General features: G+C 43.9%; 1 protein-coding gene across 6 annotated transcripts in view; it reads right to left on the bottom strand.

The window, feature by feature from the left end:
- The window catches only part of LOC144164408 (papilin-like), a 96,798-nt gene that overhangs the window by 60,222 nt on the left and 14,237 nt on the right, over window positions 1-22,339 (bottom strand). For 3 of the 6 annotated variants that reach the window (XM_077694928.1, XM_077694929.1, XM_077694930.1), the window contains exons 5-13: window positions 17,339-17,392; window positions 16,410-16,598; window positions 14,932-14,982; window positions 13,643-13,816; window positions 8,092-8,280; window positions 7,001-7,063; window positions 4,991-5,164; window positions 3,715-3,765; window positions 2,041-2,214 (exon numbers count right to left, since the gene is read on the bottom strand). In XM_077694928.1, the coding sequence (XP_077551054.1) occupies window positions 2,041-2,214; window positions 3,715-3,765; window positions 4,991-5,164; window positions 7,001-7,063; window positions 8,092-8,280; window positions 13,643-13,816; window positions 14,932-14,982; window positions 16,410-16,598; window positions 17,339-17,392 (1,119 nt within the window). The remainder of the gene's footprint in view (window positions 1-2,040; window positions 2,215-3,714; window positions 3,766-4,990; window positions 5,165-7,000; window positions 7,064-8,091; window positions 8,281-13,642; window positions 13,817-14,931; window positions 14,983-16,409; window positions 16,599-17,338; window positions 17,393-22,339) is intronic. The other 3 variants (XM_077694931.1, XM_077694933.1, XM_077694932.1) reach the window with 1 other exon arrangement.

The following is a 22,339-nucleotide window of genomic DNA, read 5'->3' as shown; positions in this document are numbered from 1 at the left end:
AAAAAGGGGGACTGCGACTAGGAAGTACTATCTCTCCAAAATTTTTCAGAGCATGACTGGGGAGTGTATTGCTTGACTGGGAAAACCTAAGCGTAAGGATAAATGGGGAATGCTTGAGCTATTTAAGGTTTACAGACGAAACAGTCTTGCTCAGTGAATCTGCAGAACAACTCTGAAAAATGTTCGAAGAACTACCATCACAGATCTTCGCTGTTGGGCTAAAGATAAACATGAATATAACTCAATTATTATTAACTAAACATGCTGAAGGGATCTATTTTACCATAAGGGACGAATCACTAGATCAAGTGCAAGAATATACTCTCGCCAGATGGTCAGTGCTGACACATACCACTCAGAGAGAACTCAGCCGAAGAATAAGACTGGGATGAGGTGCATTCGGCAAGAACTGGCAAATGTTTACAAATATACCTCTATTCCTATCACGAATCGTATTCAAGCAACCGGTCCTGCCGGTGATGACTTACGGAGCGGAAACTTGGCATGTTAATTAAAAATCAGATAGCAAACTCAGGTCCGCCAAACAGGCCATAGAGCGAATAATGTTACGAGTAATTCTTAGTGACAGAAAACGAGCTGCTTGGATTAGGGAGAAAACTGGGATAGATGATCTAACAGTTCGTGTTAAGAAAACGACATGGACTTGGACTGGCCACGTGGCACAAAGAACTGACCACACGCGAACCACAAGGACAACAGAATGGTCATGGAGATACGGGAATAGACGGAAAGTAAAGCAATAACCTCGATGGAGAGAAGAAATAAAAAAATTAGAATTCAAAGATGGACTCGGGTAGCAAAAGGCAGAAACGGGTGGAGGTGAATTGGGGAGGCCTTCGTCCTGCACACTGAGCAAGAAAAATATAGGATGGGAAACGAGGCTTCATAACGCGGCCAGATAATTTAACAAGCGCTCGCCATACGTTAAGCTAGCGGCATCTGCCGCGGGTGAAGAAACAGCGGGGCTGCCGCTTTCGGCATTGCACTGCACAGCCACAGAAAGAAATGCGGTCGCTATCACTTCGTCCATTAGGTGCCGCTACCCTCTGCTTCATTGTTGCAGCGACGAAGCTTTGCAGTCCGCCTGGTTTTCGTTGCGACATTATCGAGTCGCTCGCCCGCGCTTATCGCGATAGGCCGTTTCGCCTACTATATATTCTTACTCCGTGGCCCGGCGGTGGACCCATGAAGGAAGAAAAAGTTAGGAGACGGCGCCAGTGGAGAAACGTGAAGCCTATGCATAAAAAGTAAAATCGAAGTCGGGCCAGGGCGTTACTGCACCACGTGACCCCACCGCGCCGCCGTGTGAGAGCGCGCGGTGGGGTTTCTGGGCGCTGCGTGCTCTCGATTTCGTCTGCTCGAAACTCCTCTGCGGCCCGTTGTCGCGAAGCCTGTTATATGATGGTTTTTTTTCGCGCGGCTGTGGTCTTTCGCACGTTCGCGGCACTCCCGCCCGCACGCGCTCATGAGATCGCCGAGCAGACGAATACAGGAAGGACGGGAGAAAGCTACCGCGAACCAAACACGAGAGATGTGGTGGAGTCGGAGACCGCCGCCGCCGCCGGCCCAGCTGACCATAGAGGTCACGTGCTGGGTCGACTCCGGCAGCTTGAGAAAGGGAAACAGCGGAACAGTGGCTTCAACGGCGGTGGGCTTGCGAAGGCTAGCTGCGTGACGTCATGCCCTCTCCTAGCTTTTACTTCCTCCATGGGTGGACCCAAATAGACTGTTGATGATGATAACGATGGGGAGGGCGTCGGGAGAAAATTATCAAAGTCGCTGTTCTGCCGTTAAGATGCAATTGTGCAATAGTGGGCATTTTTTTACGTTTGATCGTACCTTTGAAATTATTTATGCACTCTATCGCACTCGATTTTTGTTAGCCCACTGTTTTTCACCGGTATGAAAAAATTATATATACGTGTACTTTTATAGAACATTTCCTTTTATTATCAGTACCGGGAGTGATGGTTTTAAAGATGAATATGGTTAGTCAGAAACTGACACTTGATTTCTTACCAGAACACGTCTGGTTACACTCGTAGCGTGAGAGGAAGTTGTTAGCGTTCCCCTCGCATCCACCGTAGATGAATTTCTGGCAGGTCCTCGTGGTGGTGTTGTAGTAGTAGCGGGGCATGTACGCAAGGCAGCGCCCAACGACCTTCGGCAGGTAGCAGACTGGGTTCAGTTGCGCTGTGCGAGACAATTGGAAACCTGAGTAACCATCTAAAGCATATTTGCTAGTTCAATATACATGCAATTTAAGAATGGCTTAATTCCTGATACAGGGTCTTTATGGGTCACAGCGCAGCTCTCACAGGCACCATTTTACTTTTTAAAGACGATAGTATTTCTTGGGCTACTCAAACCCAGAATATTTGGTCGGTTTGAATGTTTGTCTGTGACTCGATTCAGCCACGCAGCCAAAGACATACAAGGTCGGCGCAATAGCCTTATATACTCTCAGCAAAATCTCAACGTCTCAGTCGAGTGTAATGCTCATACTTGTCAACATTGTTGAACAAGAACAAGCCATTACGCAAATAAAACACAACAAATTATAAGTAAGTAATATTCGCAGTGTTTCTTTATAAATAATCATAAATGCTTGATTTTTGCGAAAAGAAATATTACATCCACTGCAGAAACAAAATTCACTCTGCCGTGGCCTGCTGTGGGCCGCGCCAATATAGCTTCTGGCGGCATTTTAAAAAATTAAGCGGCAACAGTTACGAAAGGTTCCACTAGATAGGTTCCATGGTGTGCTTGGAACACACGAGGAGTAAGGCAACGTGGTTCTATAAAGGTTGAATAAAGGAGCCTCGATTCACGCGCGTGTCCGCCGTACGGCAGCGCTGGTATCGAGGCACCCGGCCTGGAGGAGTGAAACGTGTTAAAGATAATCGTGTTTACCTTTAAAGGAGAGCGACGGGAGAGGAAGAGCATGAGAGATGAGCGGGAAAGCGAAGGGAGCCGTTCACTCGGCCAATGTCGACAAATGCTCTCGCGTTTCTTCGACTTGCAACGAATGGAGCAGACACGCGGCAATTTTTTTCAAGCTCGTATGTCGATGCTGGGGCTACGCGCTCACTGTCTCGAGCTGCTGAGCGTCACATACTCGCTGTGACACGTGACTCCTGCGTCAAAAGGGCCGCTACATCTTCCACGAGCCATCGCCACGACCAAGTTGAGCTGCAATTATTTTTCATTTAGGTCGTTAGCTGACTGACTTACATTGTGGGAAGAAATTTCGTAAAGAAGTGTTTTATAAAGTTTCCTAAGTTAGCGCTTGCATTATCGGTGGGTGGGGATCTGCTGTTTCGGAGTATTTCATGGCGTGGGAGGCTTTGGGCACGCTCGCGAATTCAGATACAAACCGAGATTTCTTATGGCGACACATTCAAAGTAAGCCCACTGCGGCGAGGATTGTTAGTTTTATAAATATACAGACTGCCGCCATAAAATGAGTTCATTGATAAGGTGGGTTGTAAAGCGTCGTTCGAACACCCCTTCGAATATGTGTAGTACTCTGTGTAATGAAGCAATGTTCTAAAGCACCCGTCGGGCTCAGCGGCTTGAAAATGCACGTGCAGATTTTTTACTGATGGAGGCCTTGTTGTGTGTACACTAACGTGTTTTAACTTATAATATTTTCTTTTCGGTCTGCTTGCAAACTGGCGGATTTTCACTTACAAGTCGAAGAAGCCAGTTCAGGTTCCGCGATGGCGGTCACTTCAAAATCTCCTGCGTAGAAAAAGAATTGAAATGAGTAATAATTGCTCATTTTTATTAGTAGCGCGGAATGTTTGATCCGCGCTCGCATATGGAACAGAGAAAACAAAGTGGAACAAAATACTAACCAGGCGTACATTTTCGAGGGATAAAGCATTGCATTTTATTCCAAAATATGCGACCATCTAGTTACATATATGTGCTGTGATTACCTCATCGTTCGTTGCTACACGGCTTTTCTAATGAATCTATATGTGTCTGTAATTGTTTCTTCCCGCATTCCTCTGCGCACGTGCTGCAGCATGTTTGCGCTTTCTCTCAATTTCTATTTAGTTCGACCCCCATAGGCAGCTATCATTCGCAGCTGATGCACTGATTGGCACAATGCACTGAGGCACAATGCACTGATGCACTGATCGCAGCTGAGCAGCACAAATGCCGCTCACATAAGAAGTGTCATTAGCTGGTGCGATGGGATCCTTTCGTTACGATTGTCCAGATATTTACAATCTTTTCATCCTCTCATTCTTATTGTGCTCCTTTTCGGCTTTCGTTACGTATGAAGGTAGATAATTTTGTTCTCTTGAAAATTCTATTTAGTCGTTGTTTACACTACATAAGCGCCACCAATTATGAAATTGATTTTATACTTCCGTACTTACATAATAAAATCATTCAGTAGGCCCAATACAGGTGTCCAATACAGTTTTTTTTTATTTCAAGGGCCCCACTGTATTACCTGCGTGTACCATTCGTTAGCTGGCAGCAAGGTTCGGGGCGCTGTAATTTACACAGTGCCGAATTCGCACTCTATACGGCCGAGTTGGAATACCAGACTAAATTTCGGTCCTTTGCTTTTGTTTCATTCACGCTGTCAGCCCTTAGAGGACCAACTATTTTTTGCTCCGGTTCGGCAGGACAGGAACTTTTAAAGGGGTTATTGTTTTTGCGGTGATAAATATAAAAGTGAAAACATGAAATATTCTGTTATTCATAGGCGAAAAATTCCAGGCTAACGCCCGGAGAAATGGAGGAAAATTGGTTGCGTCGTTAACTGCCTGGAGTGAAACCTATCAAATGTTTTGGAAGCTGTCGTGAACATACGGATTTGGGCTGCGATTGTCTTAACTCTAAAGCTGCATGCCAACAGACCATTAGATACAGTGAGAGCAAATCATATTTATAGGCACTGTTCAAATATTCATATTTAGAGAGAAGTTGCTAACTCGTTGCTTACGTGGACACGTCTGGTTACATTCGCGGAGCGTGAAGAAGTTGTTAGCGTTCCCCTCGCATCCTCCGTAGATAAACTTCTGGCAGGTCTTCGTTGTGGTGTTGTAGTAGTAGCGGGGCATGTACGCAAGGCAGCGACCGACCACCTTAGGCAGGTAGCACACTGGGTTCAGTTGCCCTGTAGAAGATATTCAAAAACTACATTAATATCGTCCACATTACGATAGTTCACATAGCTCTCGATTTTGTCGCAGGGGGGGTGTAGCGCTTCAAATAAAAATACGCATTACCCTATTGAAGCCAAAATGGTTTATGTAAGGTTTTCGTTTTAGCCTTCAACATTGCTCTTATTTGTTGTAGTCTTCAATTGTTCTCATTTGTGCACACCATGCTTCAGCGGCGGTTCCCAACCGCGATTGAATAATTATGAAATTGCTAGACATCGATTGATCCAATGATTGTATTGCAATCAATGTATTGCTTATACTACGGCTGTATAGAAACGTTCTTTTTTTGTCTTGTTGTTGGATTAGCTGTAGACGAGGAATAGGTTTACTACATAAATGAATTCGAATTTTTCCCAAATGTCGCACAAGCGTGGCTAATGCAGAAGCAGATCCGAATTGTGTTCTAATTGATCGTCTATGATATGTTGATATGGGACAGTACAGTAGCAGGGCCGAATGCCAAGGTCTTCAAGGGGGTCTTTTTCTAAGTAATCACATGAACAATCACCCTTAAATGCCTTGCGGAACATGTGCAAATAAATAAATAAAAATTAGATACAGTGCCAAATGTCAGATGGAAAGACAGTTTGATAATTAAAAAAGCAAGCCTATGTGATTGTTACTGAACGCAAGTGCAAGAACATATTTTAAATGCATATAACGACGAAGAAAGCTAAGTTTTTTCGTCAGAGATTTCCAAGACACAAAACTGGCGAAGTGGGCAGTTTGGTTTCCAAAATTTGAGTCTTCCGTGGATAGTCGGAAATTATGGTTCGATAAAAACCTACCGGAATTTATGTTATAAACCTGAACAATTGAAAACCCGCAGTGGTTATATTTCCTTTTGCGATTGAAACGGCAAAGTCGTGAAGTGATTCACTAATTCATTGAATGGTGACATACTCAACACCTGACCCCGTGAAAAAGCATGGCATGGAGTTGGCTCAGAGTTGTTATGCGAACGGCGTGATTCTAGATATGTCGTAATAACGCCAAATGAGTCGAGTACTTCAAACCCTATGAACGCAAGCCGTACGTTGAAAGGCTACCAGTAAAACATACTCAAGGAAAGCAAAGTGGATAAAATAACAAAATGGCGTGCTTTCCGTGACTGGTGTTTGTCCTCAACTATATGATTTACTTAGTATATGTTAAAACACTCTGAACAAGAGACTCATGGAAATATTTGCTGCTTGACTACTTGAATAGTGTGATTGTTCAATACTTGTTTTTTAAGCTCAACTGTAAGGTTCCGCTGATTGGAATGCAATATTATGAATATTGTTACAAGACTCTTCGTGTATTGGATTTTATGGTTTCATTTTGAGTTAAGTACCTTGTCTGGGGTTTGTATGTTGCCGAAGTGTTGTCGCGCTTGTAACATAAAACAAGTCAGTTTGCGCATCCCTGCCTAATTATGTATTGCATTATTTATTTTACGAATTTGAGTGGTACCCAATATTTTAGTTATCAGGTTTTCCAAAATACGTGCTAAGCAATCACTCTTTTTTATTTTTATTTTTTTGGTTTCCAAAGAAGCACGGCTAAGTCTATACTTGGTTTATGACTTTGAAACTTAAAACAATCCGACTTCTTGACACACTTTTAGTTTAAACGAGCATAACTTGAAAGTATTTAAAAAGCTCATTATTGCAATGCGTCAGAGATTCATAAAGTCCCACTAGTATGGCATTGTGGACGGACTAGAATGATTGGAGGAGTTGTGCGTAACACCATTTCGACGAAAGCCACGTGTCTGCATCTTTGTAGCGAAGTGTTGTGCTTACGCGGTGGAGAAGGCACCCTCAACCCAAGTCCGGCGTTTTCACGGTCAAGCAGGAGGATGCTGTCTGCGAGAACGAAAATAAAAGGAAGACTTTAACAACTATACTGATACAATGAAACCTCAGCGACCAACTACTGCATATTTATTCGTGAGCGCCGAATATTGTTGCGCAAGTGCAGGTGCTATTGTTCAAGTAGTTACTCGTATTCAAAGCGCACTTTTATCAAGTGAAGCTTGACATCGCCTTTAACCTTCCAGTCACACACTTACAAACAAAAAATGCAGTAATGACTGGGCCATTTGGGATATTTTGTTGTCCTGACTCCTAAACCTGACATGTGCTCGAAAATGTTTGGTAGTATTACAAAAATTACAGGTCCCAACTCATGCACGGCCACTCCAAATATAAAACGTAGAATTTTCACAGTGTTTTTGTTTTTCTTCTCGACTTTAAGTCGCAACTAATTTACTTCATGTATTTAAAACAAGTTTTCAAAACGACCATAAAACGTTTAATGCAAGCAGGCTTAAATACGAGGGTTTTTGAGGCTTTAAGGACATGGTTCAGTTAGAGTACCTGCACTTGCGTCTTCTCCGGTACGGCGTTTATGCACCAAAGTGCGCACTTCACTGTTAAAGGATCTAACATAAATTTTGAGACACAAAATGGCAGGTTTGTATACAACCATGGAGGCCCCATTGAGCGAACCTTGAGACGCTCTAGCTTCAGCTAGGCATCCCGAATGCCAACTCATAGTTTTATGTGCATCGTTTGGGCGATAGTTCTGCCCTTTTCTTTCGTGTTTCCATCTCACCTCGTCTTATACATTTACCCCAATTCGTTATAGCTTAGTGATAGCAATAACGTATCATTTGCTTGTGCAGTACCCATTTACATACACTTCATGCTCAAAGTAAAGCCTGGCGTTTGAAAAAAAAGAAAAGATGGCTGGCAGAAACATTTTCAATGAGAGGCAACCATATCTGTAAACGTAAAAAATCCACACCCACTGGCTCTTTACAAGTTTCTTCCAAATGAACGCTTGTTCCCCCTCTATGTGAAAGAAAAACCATTTCGGTTTGGAACCTTACTCTGTGGGCGGTTGCAGTTCTTCTCGCACTCCTCCTTTGTGCGGTACTTGTTGTCGGTTCCGTCGCAGCCTCCATAAACAAACTCAACGCACTGGCCCTCTTTGATGTCGAAAGCCCACATCCGCATGTGCGCCCTGCATGGTCCAGTCTCAGGCCGAGACAGGCACTGCCGCTGGTAGTCATTCACGGCTGGAGCAAATAAAGTGAGATTTCTTTTTAAATCCAACCCATCGTGCAAATGTTTCCGAAGTCAACTACGACGCATTCGAATTATTTGAAACTCCGAGCGGTTCTTTGATAAAGGCCTAAACATTGAAGGAGGCCAGCCGGAATACTCAGCACTTCAGCCATTCCTAATTTCGGCGATTTCTAATCGATATCGCTGCAGTGGTAACGGAAACGTCAGCAATACTTTCTACTCCGGCAACGCGATAGAACTGATCCACGAGAAAAACAAGCCCTTCAAGTTTCTGCACCTTTCACCCCCTTCAGCGGATAGCGTGCATAGGGAACGTAAAAATCTAAACGAGGGAAATCTGTTATACTTCCTCCACACCTGCATTTACGGTTGAACATTGCGATCCTGAGTTAATAGCTTGCCCCGCGTAGGTTGTGTCGTCAGCATCTTGAGGCGATGAAGCATCCGCATCGTGGTTAAGTGCCTCGTTAAAGGGGACACATTTTCGCTCAGGATCTGTACTGCGGCTGTTTGTATTAGGAAAGAAATATTTGCCTTGTGGGCGAGTTCCCCAGTCTGTCAGAACTGGAACTTGAATAAATGCCTTGTGACTCGCCGCAGTAACGGCACCTTGGACTAGCGGCAACTGTCGGCATGTTGGACGTGTAGGAGGCGCTGTTGTCTGACTAGGCTGAACGAGACCCGTGACGTAACAGCGAATGTTTGAGGTTGGAAGGCGCGCTCACCAGACGGCTGATTATGCAATCTGCAACCGCAGCCATTGCTGCCAACTCTAGGGTTTTCGCCCGCTTTGAAATGTATTTTGGCCATTGTTTTCTCGTTGTAGGAACGTAGCGCCATTTTTACACCAGAAGCAGGGTGATTTTGAGTTTGGCATAAAGAAACCGTTAACACATGAAAATATTCCTTTATCTAACGAGTTGCAACGTCAACTTTGGACGCTTTATTTCGTTTCTGATTCTTGATCCGTGAACAGACAGCAATAGAAAGTAAGGTTTATCAGAAAACGCCACTCCGTGAGAACATGTGGTCAGGAAGAGAAGACGTCATAATTAGGAATTGGATGGTTGCTACCCACAAGAAAACTGTCATCCATGATCACGGGGAGCGCGAGTAACTGTAGTCTTCGGAAAGACGGAATATCGGACAATATACAGTGTATAATATTATAAAGCTCCAAGACAGTTTGTTGTATGGCGGTTGCCATGGCCTCACGTGAATAGTGTCTGCCCATTGTTAATGTGGGATACATTGATTCAGGTTTCGGAAGCCGGCCGTGAACGAATAAAAATTTCATTGTCATTCCACACTGTGAAGGAGGATCATCAGCGAAGCTGGGCGCGTTCATATGAGTGGAAAAAACAAACCTGGTTTATTTGTAATTTCAGAGTCATCATCGTTCCAAGCCAGTTAGCTGAATGAAACTTCAAGGACACTAATTTTGTTGCGGAAAAACACGGGGAAGTCTGTTTTCTTCGTGTAGGAGCATACGTACTCATAGCAAACGGTAATTTCGCAATATTCAGATGTTCACTGTGAACACCGGAATAACGAAAATGTGTGAAAAAAAAGGTACGGTTCGAGTTGAATTGGCGGCTAATTGCCACCTAATTTGTTGTGTCATGGTATGATTAAAAACATTACGTCAGTTTTTATTAACCTTTTCGTCAAACACGTTGTCGTGCAAACATCTCACCCGCCCTCACCCATTCCTCTAGTCAAAGCATACGTAGCCAGCCGGCGGTAATATTGCACTCGTGCGGTAGTAACACGGGCAAAAACACCGCCCGGCAGCCACTCAATGTACAGGTTCCTGCACGGTGCAAACACCGGTCAAACGCAATCCCAGGAACCATTAAAGAAGGCAACACGTGTATAATTATAATCCTGGAGAGGAAAAATTTTCGTTTCGCGCCCATTTGTCCGCGCACGTTCCATTGTAAAACCGCAACATACTAGCTTCCCCGGAAATGTACTAAACCGAACAAATCAAAACACAAGAACCGGTTTAAATTAACACAAATAGAAATAGAAATAGAATAGAAACATGCATGGCATCCCTGTAAATGCGCTAAAACAAACAAATCAAAATACAAGGACTGATTTAATTCAACGCAATTGGAAAGTAGATTGCCATGATGTCGCAAACTAGTCATTTTTGGGCTGAGGCAAAACGTAGGGCCGCCACAGATTTTGTGCAGGGCGGTGTGGGGCTCCTTCAGCTGCAGTGTTGGGCGCTATGGTGTAAATGGGATGGCAACATTGACCGTAGCTTATGAATCTAGTTCGCGTTATAGTAATAGCTGCCTGCTGCGTCGGACCATCCTGTTGATGTGGCTTTGCTCTCTGATGAGTCAAAGCCGAAGCGTAAAAACAACTACAAAAAAGGTAGGCTGGAACGAGTGAAGAACGATAACTTCGACGGGCTACGTGGGGGTGAAATATGCAGAATAATGACAGCGACTAGTTTGCAGGCGTCGGGATATTCTGACGTCAAGGTTGTGTGACAGCGACGGTGATACTGTGTGAGTGACACATAAGGCGTTGTACTTCCGTGCTTGAGCACGTAGGTTCGACCACGCCGCTTTTCAGAGGGAGTCGAAAAGCGAAAACGCCGATATGTAGTTTCCTTAGCCCGTCATATTTGCCCAGGGGGTGAAAATATTTTTTCAGAACCGTGCATAGCGATTAGCTTCAGAAGTCAGGCTGTCTTCGGCACGTTAAGCCCCCAAGTTCCTGATTTATTTTACAACTGCCTAACAGCATGTCAAAGAAAGGTATTTTATTTTCAGAACTCTTATCCTTTTTTTTCCGCTGAAATGCCTGTGTGGGTGAATTCCGAATTGCATGAGCGTTGCCCTTATATAACCTAGTGATGTACGGTGTTTTTCGCTTCGTAAAGCCTTAATACTTCAAGAGGTACTTGTGTTTTGCCGTTTGTGCAGACACTTAAGAAAAATGATTTGTTATCAAGGAATTCACACACTTCTTCATAACGGCGGCACAGATGTATAAGCATTCGGCGGATTTAGATGTGTAGAAGATGACACAAAAGATAACTTGTTGGTATTCGCGAGTAACCAAATATTTCCTGCTTTTACTTCGAAACTGTCAATTGTGTTTAATAATTTTGCCGTGGCGTAAGCCGAAAATTAACATTCAAAATACTTATCGGCATTTGCTGCGTGTTTCTGAAAAGGCAGTAAAAGGGCTTAGGATTACTAAGCTAGGTTCCAGGTTGTGTTAGTTATTCACACTTTGATATAAAGTTTGCCTGTACTACTGAGGAAATCGACTTTTCGGTGTATACCTCGCAACATTATACCCTAAAAAGACCGATCACGGAGCTGTATAAATGTACCTCTGGATAAATACAGGAACATTTACCACTGCTGTGAACTTCACTGTTAATTTAGCAATTTAAACGGTATTTTGCAAATGCAGGCTCGTTCTCGTGCAGAAGTATTATTAAGAAGTATTGCATGTATAAATGAGCAAAAGGATGTGATTGTAGTAATGCGGCTCTAATATACTCTTACGTAGTTATACGAAATTAATCTGGCCAGCCGAAATTAAACCGGAGAAATTGTGGCACCCGTAAGCAATGCTAACGATTCTCAAAGGTGGACCTTTTGAGTGGGTGATTTTGTATTCTTGCTATGTCATTTAATTAGGTGTGGAGATAAACTTTTGCTTGCAGTATTGCACATTCAGTAACAATGATTGCGCCATCTCATGAGCCTTCTACGAATCTGCGCCTAAGTGAGGGCAAAGAAGAAAGGTAATATATGGAATTATGCTGCATCTGACGTGTTCAGCAGGTGCCACAATTCAACCACCATCGATGCCCCGGAAAATAGAACGAGACTACGGTCTCTCGTATGGACAGTGGCGCAGTGGTTAGCACATGCTGTTATGGAGTGGCAGCAAATGCGGTGAGGCCAACGCAATAAACAATTTTGCTACCCGCATTCATATAAATATGGCGTAATTTGTGCCGAAGTTGGCCGCAACGACTTGGCACCACAGACCTAAAGACGCACACGACAGGCAAGCGACTGTACCGTTACACGTCGGCGGCCACACGGCAACATTGGTGTTCGAAGTACTTTAAATATAAAAGAAATGGGTTCAAAGGAGTACCCTGACCGTCAGCGGCAGTTTGCGTGTTGCGGATGATCATACTGGGTGGGGCGCGCCATGTCGCTTTATTAAACCAAGCCGAACGGCAGACCGCAAGCCATGCCGCAGAACTGACCAAAAAATCCACTGTGCAGTAAGAGCGGTAAGCCACGCTGTATTCGATGTGTCTATGCCATGGTTCTTCCCCTTCTCACGTGCACAATACCGGTCCACAAGTTGAGCACCATGTCATCGCGTTAAGTTTGAATTGACCATCATTACCTCCGCATTAGAAAATCTGAAGCGCTCCTTGTATGTCTTCGGAATTCAGCGCCTTGTCATCGCATGATGTTTAACTTGAACATCATTACCCCCGCATGTGTTATCGGAAGTTTCTTTCAGCTTCCACACGCTTTTAGCAAGCTTGCACGCAACAGCAAAACTAAAACAACGAGTAACAAAATGTCTATTTGCGTGCAAAAGATAATGAATTTTCCTATGGCAAGTACAAATGACTTTCTAATACTTCGCAGAACAGAAGAACAATCTTTTTGTTTCTTTTAGTAAGAGTGTTTTTTTCTTATGACTCTGAAATACCATAAGGATAAAATATACTTGCAATTGGACACATACCTTTTGTATATTGTAACTCCTTTTCAACCGCTAGAAAATATTTTGCGCCCAAATGAACTGTGGTCAACAGGGGGGACCTCCGTGCTAGGGCAACGTATTTTAGAAATAATGCATTCATTGATTCGATGTTGCTTCAATTCTGCGCAGTTCAATACTGACAAACGTAGACATAATTTCCACTATAAATGTAAGCCTCTCACTTCACGTCCAAAGATACTAAATACTACCAAACATCCAGGCTTTAGGTATATACGGTCGCATTAAAATGCTATTTGCGGGTTCTACAGCATTTGATCCCGTGTATAGCATTTCGTCATGCTGGACAGAAGTTGTGACTGCCCAAGCAAGTACATTAATCGCTGCTCCTCACCTGAAAAATAAAGCAAAAACGCCCTTGTGCTCGATATTTTGGCGCGCGTTTAGGATGCCCAGATGGCCAATAATAATACAGAGCCCGCCACAACTGCGCCCCTTCTCACTACTGTACCTTCCGTGCTGTAAACCCTATAATTATTATCATCAACATCATAATTATTATTATAATATCAGGAATATTGTGCGCCTTTACGTTACCGCACACCCAGTGATCCTACTTACGTGCGCAGCTGGCCTCGCACTCTTCTGCGCTCTCAAAGTTGTTGGGGTTTCCTTGACAGCCACCGTAAATAAATTGCTTGCAGGTCCTCGTCTCCATGTCGAAGTAATAGCGAGGGAAATATCCAGCGCACATTCCTGGATCGGGTTTCGGAACGCAGGCGACGTTTTCGTGCACTGCGCAGCCAGAGAGATAGTGTTTTTCAACGTAGTCATAAATACGTAATCAAGACAAGGGACGCCTTTCATATCCGTTCAAAGTTAAACTATTAATCGCAATTTCCCGCTCAACGTAGATAAAAAACAACAAATTTAGGTGAGACTGCTAGGTTTATGTGTGTACAAATAGAGAAAAAGCCCATTCCTAATGTGGCAGGTAGGTAAGATACGTGCATAAAAAATGAGAGGATGCTTTGAACATATTATAAACTGCAGACCAAAGCGTGCGAAATCAAACTCCTGAAATTAACTCCATCAGCACATCTGTGTCGGTTAATTTTGAGTAAAATTTCGTGCGTACTGACCACGCAAGTGCGAATATCCTCCACCTTCACAACGCTTTGAAAAAACAGGGGGATTTGCATAAGGCGACAAGCGAAATTAAGTAGTTCTTTTTTATGTTTTCCGACGACACGTCTAGACCATATCCTTTGTCTAACAACGGTCTGTTAGGTTTACGACGTTCCTAAGTATAACAATACTAGAACTTCAGCTGCTCTATGAAACCACCTGTTAAAAGATAAAATCAGCCACCACACGAGTGAACGAAATAAAAAAAAGCCTGCGAAAGGATTGTCGCGACGTAATTTCTGTCATAAAATCGTATGTGTAAAATGCGATCTCGCTGCGAATGTGGAAGAGGGGCGGACACTTTTCCGCGGTGGCACCTACAGCTCAAAATGTTTGATGGTGCCTGTTTGTAAACATCTTTGTTATTTCTTACGGTTTTAAGTCCCTCGGTTAAGTGTACGCAAACAGGAAATACTTTTATAGGTTTTTTTCCTTTAGCATCGTCTATCTCAGTCGTCTCTAATAACTTCAGCATCCATCGAAGAGCGCGGTGGCCCGGTACTTGAGTCATGCATATAAACGTCCTGTTGTAGAAGAAATATGCACCCCCTTATATTTGGTTCCTCTCCCATTTTGACGTTTTGAAGCAAAACGTTTTGTGTATCCTGGGGAATAAAATTCAAATGTCATTGAAAATAGTCCTGTAGATGTTATACCTTCCTTCGTTTTCTGTTCCGCTTGAAAATAATTTTTTGAAGTTCTTAGAATAAAACCGTAGTTACCATTTGCAACAGAAAGGCTTCCTTCACGAATTGCAGCAGTTGTCGTAGCCGCTGAAAGAATAAAACAATGTTTGAGCTACTATCAGAGGAACAGTTTGGTGGCAGTTACACAAGCAGCCTTTTCACTGACTCCTATTACAGAACACGCCCAATACAAGGGAGAGCCTAGAAAATCATCATGCCGCAAATAGGTGCCTGCACAGTGCAGCAGGGCCTGAATCCCAGTCTCTAAATTCTGACAAAGTCTTTCATGAACAGATTTTTTGCCAGGTTATCGATCTTGGCTCTTTCATGAGTGTATTATGGGCAATTTTAAAAAGGGGTTGCGGACACGAACGATAAAATGATACAGACCGAACACTCACAGCAACAATTTTATAGTACTTTTTTAAGGTGCTGGCAAACTCTAGCAGCAATGTAGCCACAATACTGCAGGAAATAAATTAAAGCAGCCTTTATGTGAACTGTAGTTTTAAGAAACAACGGCAGTTTGCGGGGTACGGAGAAAGCATTGGCTAAAGGGCACATTCTATTTCACACATAGTTTGCGGAAACCATAATAAATTCCATTCCTCACTCAAGGGCTTGCAACTTTTGTTATTTCTTATTTTGTTAGAATTTATTAGAATATCTGGAACAGCACCCGCGCAAAAAAAGAGACCTTATTCCCAAGACTGCAACCAATGCTTATTTTCTAGGCCCCGTTTGCACGTGTTCGGCACCGCGGAAAACCCACACAAGGTGAATTATGCGTTCCCAGTCTCATGTACTGGAGTGTGTCAAAACTCAGCAAACAAGAATCTATTTTACGCATGGGTGCAAGGAGACGTTGCGCCTTTCTAATTAGCCCCCATCATGGGATCTGGGCTGATCCGTGTAAGCAAAATAGAGCCAAAGTTTATTCCAAGGTTTCAGGCAAAGGGTTTACCGGCCCCACGCACTGAAGTTATAGGAAACTTGACTAAAGCAAGACGCTTATCAGAACTACCACTTTCAATGTTGTCGTTTCAGTTTTGAGGCCAGCTGGAGCGAGACAAGCAAGTTTAGAAACATCGTGTTTCTCCGCCGCAATTACATGCGTCAAATATAAAGTCGCCCTGCTTCCGTGTACATGCTGTCATGCTGCTTATATGTGTGCGCTTGAGCCACAGGGAAACCAGTTTCATTTCAAATTTTCTAAGGAAACGTACCTAAGGCACAGGAAACGGGGGCCTGTTTAAATCATGCCAATACCGAGTTAAAATACTTGACATAGAAAGTATACTGATGGTCTTTGTTTAGGACATATATATTTTGATTTACAAACAAGTTGTTTAGCCGCTGTTTCATTTACAAGCAGCAAATTGCGACTACCACGTTCCTTTTAAAGAGAATAATCATCGCAAGGTCAATTACAATGGTAGTTTTATTGCACTAGTGGAACTTAAGTTATTGGCATTTCTGGGAAAAGATCTTGTTTTAACATCCACATTACTCACTCCTTGTCCTCAGGCATGTCAAGTCGCATTGCCTCTTGGTTGCATAGTTGTTCTTGTTTCCCTGGCATCCACCGTAGATAAATTGCTCACACTGGCCAGTCTTCACGTTGAACCACCAGCGAGGAATGGAGGCCTTGCAGGGACCGGTCTCCTTCTCTGGCTTGCAGTATATCTCAAAGTCGGCTGGTGCTTCAATGATAAACAGGCATGGAAATAAGCTCAAACCTCCATTGAACCAAACAGCGGTGATAATTTGAACGGCCTCATTCCTCGCCGGAGAAAGCTCATCGGGTTGGCTTTGAGCGTCCAACGTTTTCATGTTTTTCCCGTAGAATCTGGCAACGCACTTAGTGATGCAAGTGCAAACGCATAAAACAAACATTGCATTCATGAACCCATTGAACTCATTCCTTTAATGCCAGATGTGATTTTGAGCAGATTGACGGTATCCAAACGAGCGAGCTACTTGATGGGGTGTAACAGATTATTTGCAAAGGAAACTGCAACACGACCGTGTTTGGAGAGTTTAAACCAAATTCATTCTTTTCGTCCTGGGGAAACCGTACGTTTCTATTGATTTCAAGCGCTGTTAAGAGCACTAGGCTGACATAAGATTTATTAAGGATTGCTGAAATGCCTCAAGAAAAATTTTGCTGTGCTGCGTAGGTAAAGGTTTCTTAAAATGATTTGCCTAGCGACTATTAAATCCCCACGATTACGATGAATGTATCCTACTCATTTCCAACAGCCTATTGGGAAGCCTAGCAATACCGAGAAGGCTCACAGCTGCATTTGTTCGAGTAATCTCCACAGATCTACACATGCTTGGTTTCCCCACCCCCCCCCATAAGTTTATAATCAGTCACAATTCGTGACTTCAGTTTTTTTTTGTTTCAATTAGAGTGGAAGTTCCAGCTGGGTACACTCACCTTTGAACTCAGTGGCGACAATCTCATCTTCATGAGGCAAAACGCCCGTAGAGTCTGCAACAATATTGACACCATTATTATGTCTTGATGAAAAATCTCTGCATTTTACGCGTTTCAATATTTAGTATCATAAATGGTACCCGAACATACACCACCGCGGTAGTATGAAAGAAAAGCCTTTTTGTTAAGTAACCCGCAGCGCTGGCTCAGTGGGTAAGCCGCATTGTACTGTTGAGCGTGAGGACGCAGGTTCCATTCCCGGCCGCGGCGGCCGCTTTTCTAATGGAAGCGAAAAGCAAAAACGCAGTTTGTGCGAGATTTTGGTGCACGTTAAGGGAACCCAGGTGATCAAAATTAATCCGGAGCCATCCACTACGGCGCGCCTCGTCGCCTGCCTTGCGTCGGCGCGTTAAGAAATCAATCAATCAATCAATCAATCAATCAATCAATCAATCAATCAATCAATCAATCAATCAATCAATCAATCAATCAATCAACCAATCAATCAATCAATCAATCAATCAATCAATCAATCAATCAATTTTTAGTAAGTCAGACTTGCGCCAAATTAGACAATGTCGGCTCCAGCTACGCGGTATATCGCTGGCGACAACAGTACTCAAAGCCAATATAACGGTGTTGTAGTGTTTTGTTTTAGCATAACCGTATAAAGTGTGATTCCCCTTTCTCCTCCTGGTTTCACGTCTTGGTTAATGAAACATAATTGGCTTAGGCCGCTACATTAGTCTCGAAACTGCGCCCAACTTGTTTTAGGGCGTCCCTAAGCCAGGTGAAAAGATCTGCGCGCGCCTAGTGGTCATTTTCTGAATCGCTCGATTGTCGAAATCGCAACGAAGGTTGTTTAAAATACTGTTCTTTTTTCCTAAAAATAACGTTCGTCAATAAAAACACATAGGAAAGGGCTCTTTTCTAAACCAAAGTAGAACGCCCCCGCTGCGGACCAGACGGTCATTCATCCCCGTCCGTGTATCCCTCAGATGGCTGAGTATTCTCCAAAGGTACTCCTGAACTACTGCAGGTGTAGAGTGCACCCAGAACTTGAAGCATGAACTTGACAGCTGTCTCCCTGAACAAGATTGCGATAGTATTTTCCAGTTTTTTACGTGATATGCCATGCAGCAGGGACGCCACCTTACGGTCTGTTCTCGTGTGTGGTTGCCTTTGCCATCAGAAATGCTGGTACGACCAGCAAACCATTTCAATGAAAACAAAAGGTAACAATGGGTACCGCCTGTGCTCAGTCGTCTTTCAACTTATTCTTGTGCTGAGATTTGTCTACGTTCAAGGGCACGTGATCTGATAATTCACGTGATAATGTTGTATTTTCCTAATTTTATTATGATATTTCTGACATTTGCGGGCGTAATAGTAGTTTTTAGCCATCCAAACCTACCCAATCAAGACTTGCTATGTTGAAATAGGTATTATGGAAGCGTGATTGATAAGCGTCTCGGCGTGTCGCAGCCTGTTTAAGCATTTACTACGTATTTTTCTTACAATATAGCTCCCAACTGTACAGCTGCAGTCGGTACTGCCTCTAGTCAGTAGCTCCACCCACACGCCTTCACCTAAATATTGCTACAACACAAAAGTTGAGTGTTATCATATCCCGCAATTAGCCCACTTATTAAACTGAAAAATGCAGAAAATGATCCCGGTTTTGCTAGCCTGTTCTTTTTTTCGGTTTGTTTGTAGCCCTAATGTGGTGGCATGGCAGTCGGCAGTTTCCAAAGGAGGCTCTTTGTACACCGTCCCGCCGTGCCTGCTTCTTTATATTTGCAGTGAAGACGGTAGGCCCTTTTCTTCAGTTTAAATGGGAACGCCTTTTATGCAACCAAGTGTCGGTTAGGCTAAAACACGTCGTTCCTATCGGAACTACTTTTATGAAATGAAGAGGTGGCCACCGAATTTCTGATGTGATAAGGTTCCCGGGAAACAACCGAGAATTTACGTAAGCGGCTACAAAACTCATGTCTGGCTGGAGTGCAACGCGGAAGCAATAAGAAATAAAACATTCTATGAAATGCTCAAGAAGCTGGGAATATCGCTTAACGTCAACGTTCCGTGTATCCAAAAGGGGTTATCAATGCAATGTTATCAATATATTGCAACCTAGTTTTCGTTTTATCTTTTACACGTATTGCCACCCCGCGTACTTCTGAGCTATCCGAAAACACCTGTCAAGAGCACGCACTTGACGACCTTGTGGGCACTAATTCACCGTGGGTTTGTGCTTTTCCTTAAGTTTTTATATTTAAAATATTTGTTCGACCAGGTTAATGTTTTCTGTCATTTCTTTTATTCACGATAACAGCCTAGAAATCCCATACGACGCGCGATAATTATTTTACAGAGGTGCCCGATGACAGTGAGTTTTTACTTCCATTGCGTCTAGCCAATAAGCGCGTATTCGAGTGACACACCATAACTTCGCCTTTTTGTGCGGGTGGAACAGGGTGTGGAGGCCGGAAAAGGTGCCACCTGAGCTGAGCGGCTGAGTTACCAGAAGACGTTTAGCCCTAACATTGCGCAGCTATGCAATGACTGCTTTCTACAAAAGTCGCGATGGCGTCGTGTGTATCCACTGTTGACTATATTATCTCCTGCTTCCCCACCTGCGGAAATTTTATTTTGGCACGACTACTTTCCTAGCAAACATTTGTGCCTGTAGCTCGGACTACGTACATCAGTTCGTGAACACGCCAGCGAAAATTCGGCTCTCACTGGGGCGCGAGTGGGGAGTGACATCACAGGACCCTGCCGAACGTCGGAGGCACACGGCTACGTCGTCTTCTCTATCCTACCCCGCAAAAAAAACGCAATTTGAATGTGAAAAAAACAGCCATTTGCGCAGCGCCAGAAGTAATAAATTGATATAAATATGTAACCTGGCTGTTGGTGGGCTTGAAAAATAAAAAAAAAGAAACAAAGTTAGCGCACCTAAACCTGCTTGGGCAATTTGAGCGCGTAAGGCAATAACGAAATGTTTATGACACTTAAGCCTGCTCATGTTCCTTAAGGGCAAAAACCGAGTCAATATTACAGACTTCTTTAGTGCAGAATTTTGTTCGTATCTGTTCCTTTGCTTTCGTTTATACGTGGATCGGCAGAACTTGCCCAGAAAGGCAGACTGACCCCGATTCACACCACTGAATCCCCACAACGAAAGTTCCCTCTACTTGCAGCTGTTCAAAATACCGTCACTTTCGACTTACACGGAGCCCGCATGAACCTTTTCTTATTCCGTTTTTAATGGTGTGGGTTACATCAGTTGCTAGTGCTCTTGGGTGTAGCTCTCGTTGCCGAAGTTTGGATTCCACCTGAATCCAACAATGTTTTGAATATTTTTTGAGCTGTGGCCATTAACATTTATATCGTGTTGACGCCTAAAAGCACAACTATGGTCACGTTTCTTGTTTGAAAAGAAATCAGAGTCTTTCTTCCTCAAGCAATAAAACGTTGGGGGCAGCGGCTCCAGTAGAGTGACACATGTTTTGTGCAGTCATTACCTGGCGGAATTTTTTCTTTACATTTAAACCAAATCCCTGTCACTTCAATATACCAATATTACAGCTTACATCGGCCTTTGTACTGCCCCCTCCCCCTCAAATCACTGATTCTTCGGAATCTAAGTACCCCCCCCCCCCAGAATATTGAATTCCTGCCCATCAGCATACACGTGGGAGGTGCATCGCGCAATGCTTCCCATAGGGAACAGCGTGTCGCGCAAGTAACAAATCGTGCGCAACGTTGCCAACAGTTCCCATAGCGGAGTTGCATTGTTTCAGGGATAAGGGTAATATGTTAAATAACGCAAACCCACACACGTGTATGGGTGAACCTTTAACGCAATAATTTTTACGTTTGGGCTACTACTAATACCTCTGTATTCAAATTCACCTGGAAACAGGCGTACACGGGAAGACTAGTACGCCACAAAACCCACTGGCCGGTTAAACCGTTTAATTCCATTCCAGAAACTCAAACACCGATCTATACGGCAGGACACCACATAACCAAAGCTGTATCCTCAGCAGCATATGTACAGTAGGCAGTATGTATGCTAGGTTATTTCCATCTCATGAAAGCCCAAACAAAAACATAGTAGAAATTCGTATAGTACTGCTTAAAAGCCGATTTGTATTGAATGCCTCCCTCTACCCGACATTTTGTTTCGTGCGAGTTGTGGAGCAAGGGAATGTTTTAGGTCGACCTAGCTTGTTTTCCGACACAGGAAACCACGCTAGCTCACTGCGCGTCAACCAAGCGGGTCACAGCACTTCCCTCAGACCTTCGTTGACACGAGAACAGAGTACACAACAGGGCCGAAGCCAAGCGGTTTGATTGGGAATTCTCAAAACGCACGTCACTACTACACTCAACGGAGCTCAAGCTTCAAACCACCCGGTTGCAACCACAACGGGTGGCCCGGACGGCTCACGACAAATACAGTTTGACTGAGGTCACTGAGTTATGTCGCCTGCGTACTGCTTGCCGTACTCCGCTGTTCTGTTATCAACGTGATTCTAGCACGCATGATTGGGGATCTCCCGCTAGTGTGCGAACGCGCAGAATGCCGGTACGGTCGCTCGCCGCAGTCCCGCCACCCGTCGATACGTCCACGTCTTAGCGCTTGTCTCTGCGACAGCATACACCCAATCGGGATCACGGAACCGCAAAAGATTTAACACTCCTCCTCACTGAAGCCTTCAGCCCAATCGACCTCTAGTGAAGCAACGTTACTCAGCACTCGACAAAATCTTCGACCCCCAAGACACACCCAAACGTCTACCTGTGACAGTTCAGACCACTGTTCGCGACATGGTGCCGCCGCCGCGAATCTTGTCTGGCAAACCTTCGAGCACTTTTCAAAGCTAGAAACAGGTGTCCGGCGTTAAGGCGGTAAAGCATGTTGGTAGGCTTGGGAGCAGCCTGTTGTCGAACCGTACTGAAAGCTGGGGTCGCGACGTGACGTCGTCG

Source organism: Haemaphysalis longicornis, unplaced genomic scaffold (genome assembly GCF_048455015.1).
Source record: "Haemaphysalis longicornis isolate Haplotype H1 unplaced genomic scaffold, Haemaphysalis longicornis Haplotype H1 scaffold_13, whole genome shotgun sequence".
Lineage (NCBI taxonomy): Eukaryota > Metazoa > Arthropoda > Arachnida > Ixodida > Ixodidae > Haemaphysalis > Haemaphysalis longicornis.
The sequence above is the reverse complement of the archived record's forward strand: the minus strand, read 5'-3'. Positions and strand labels throughout refer to the sequence as shown.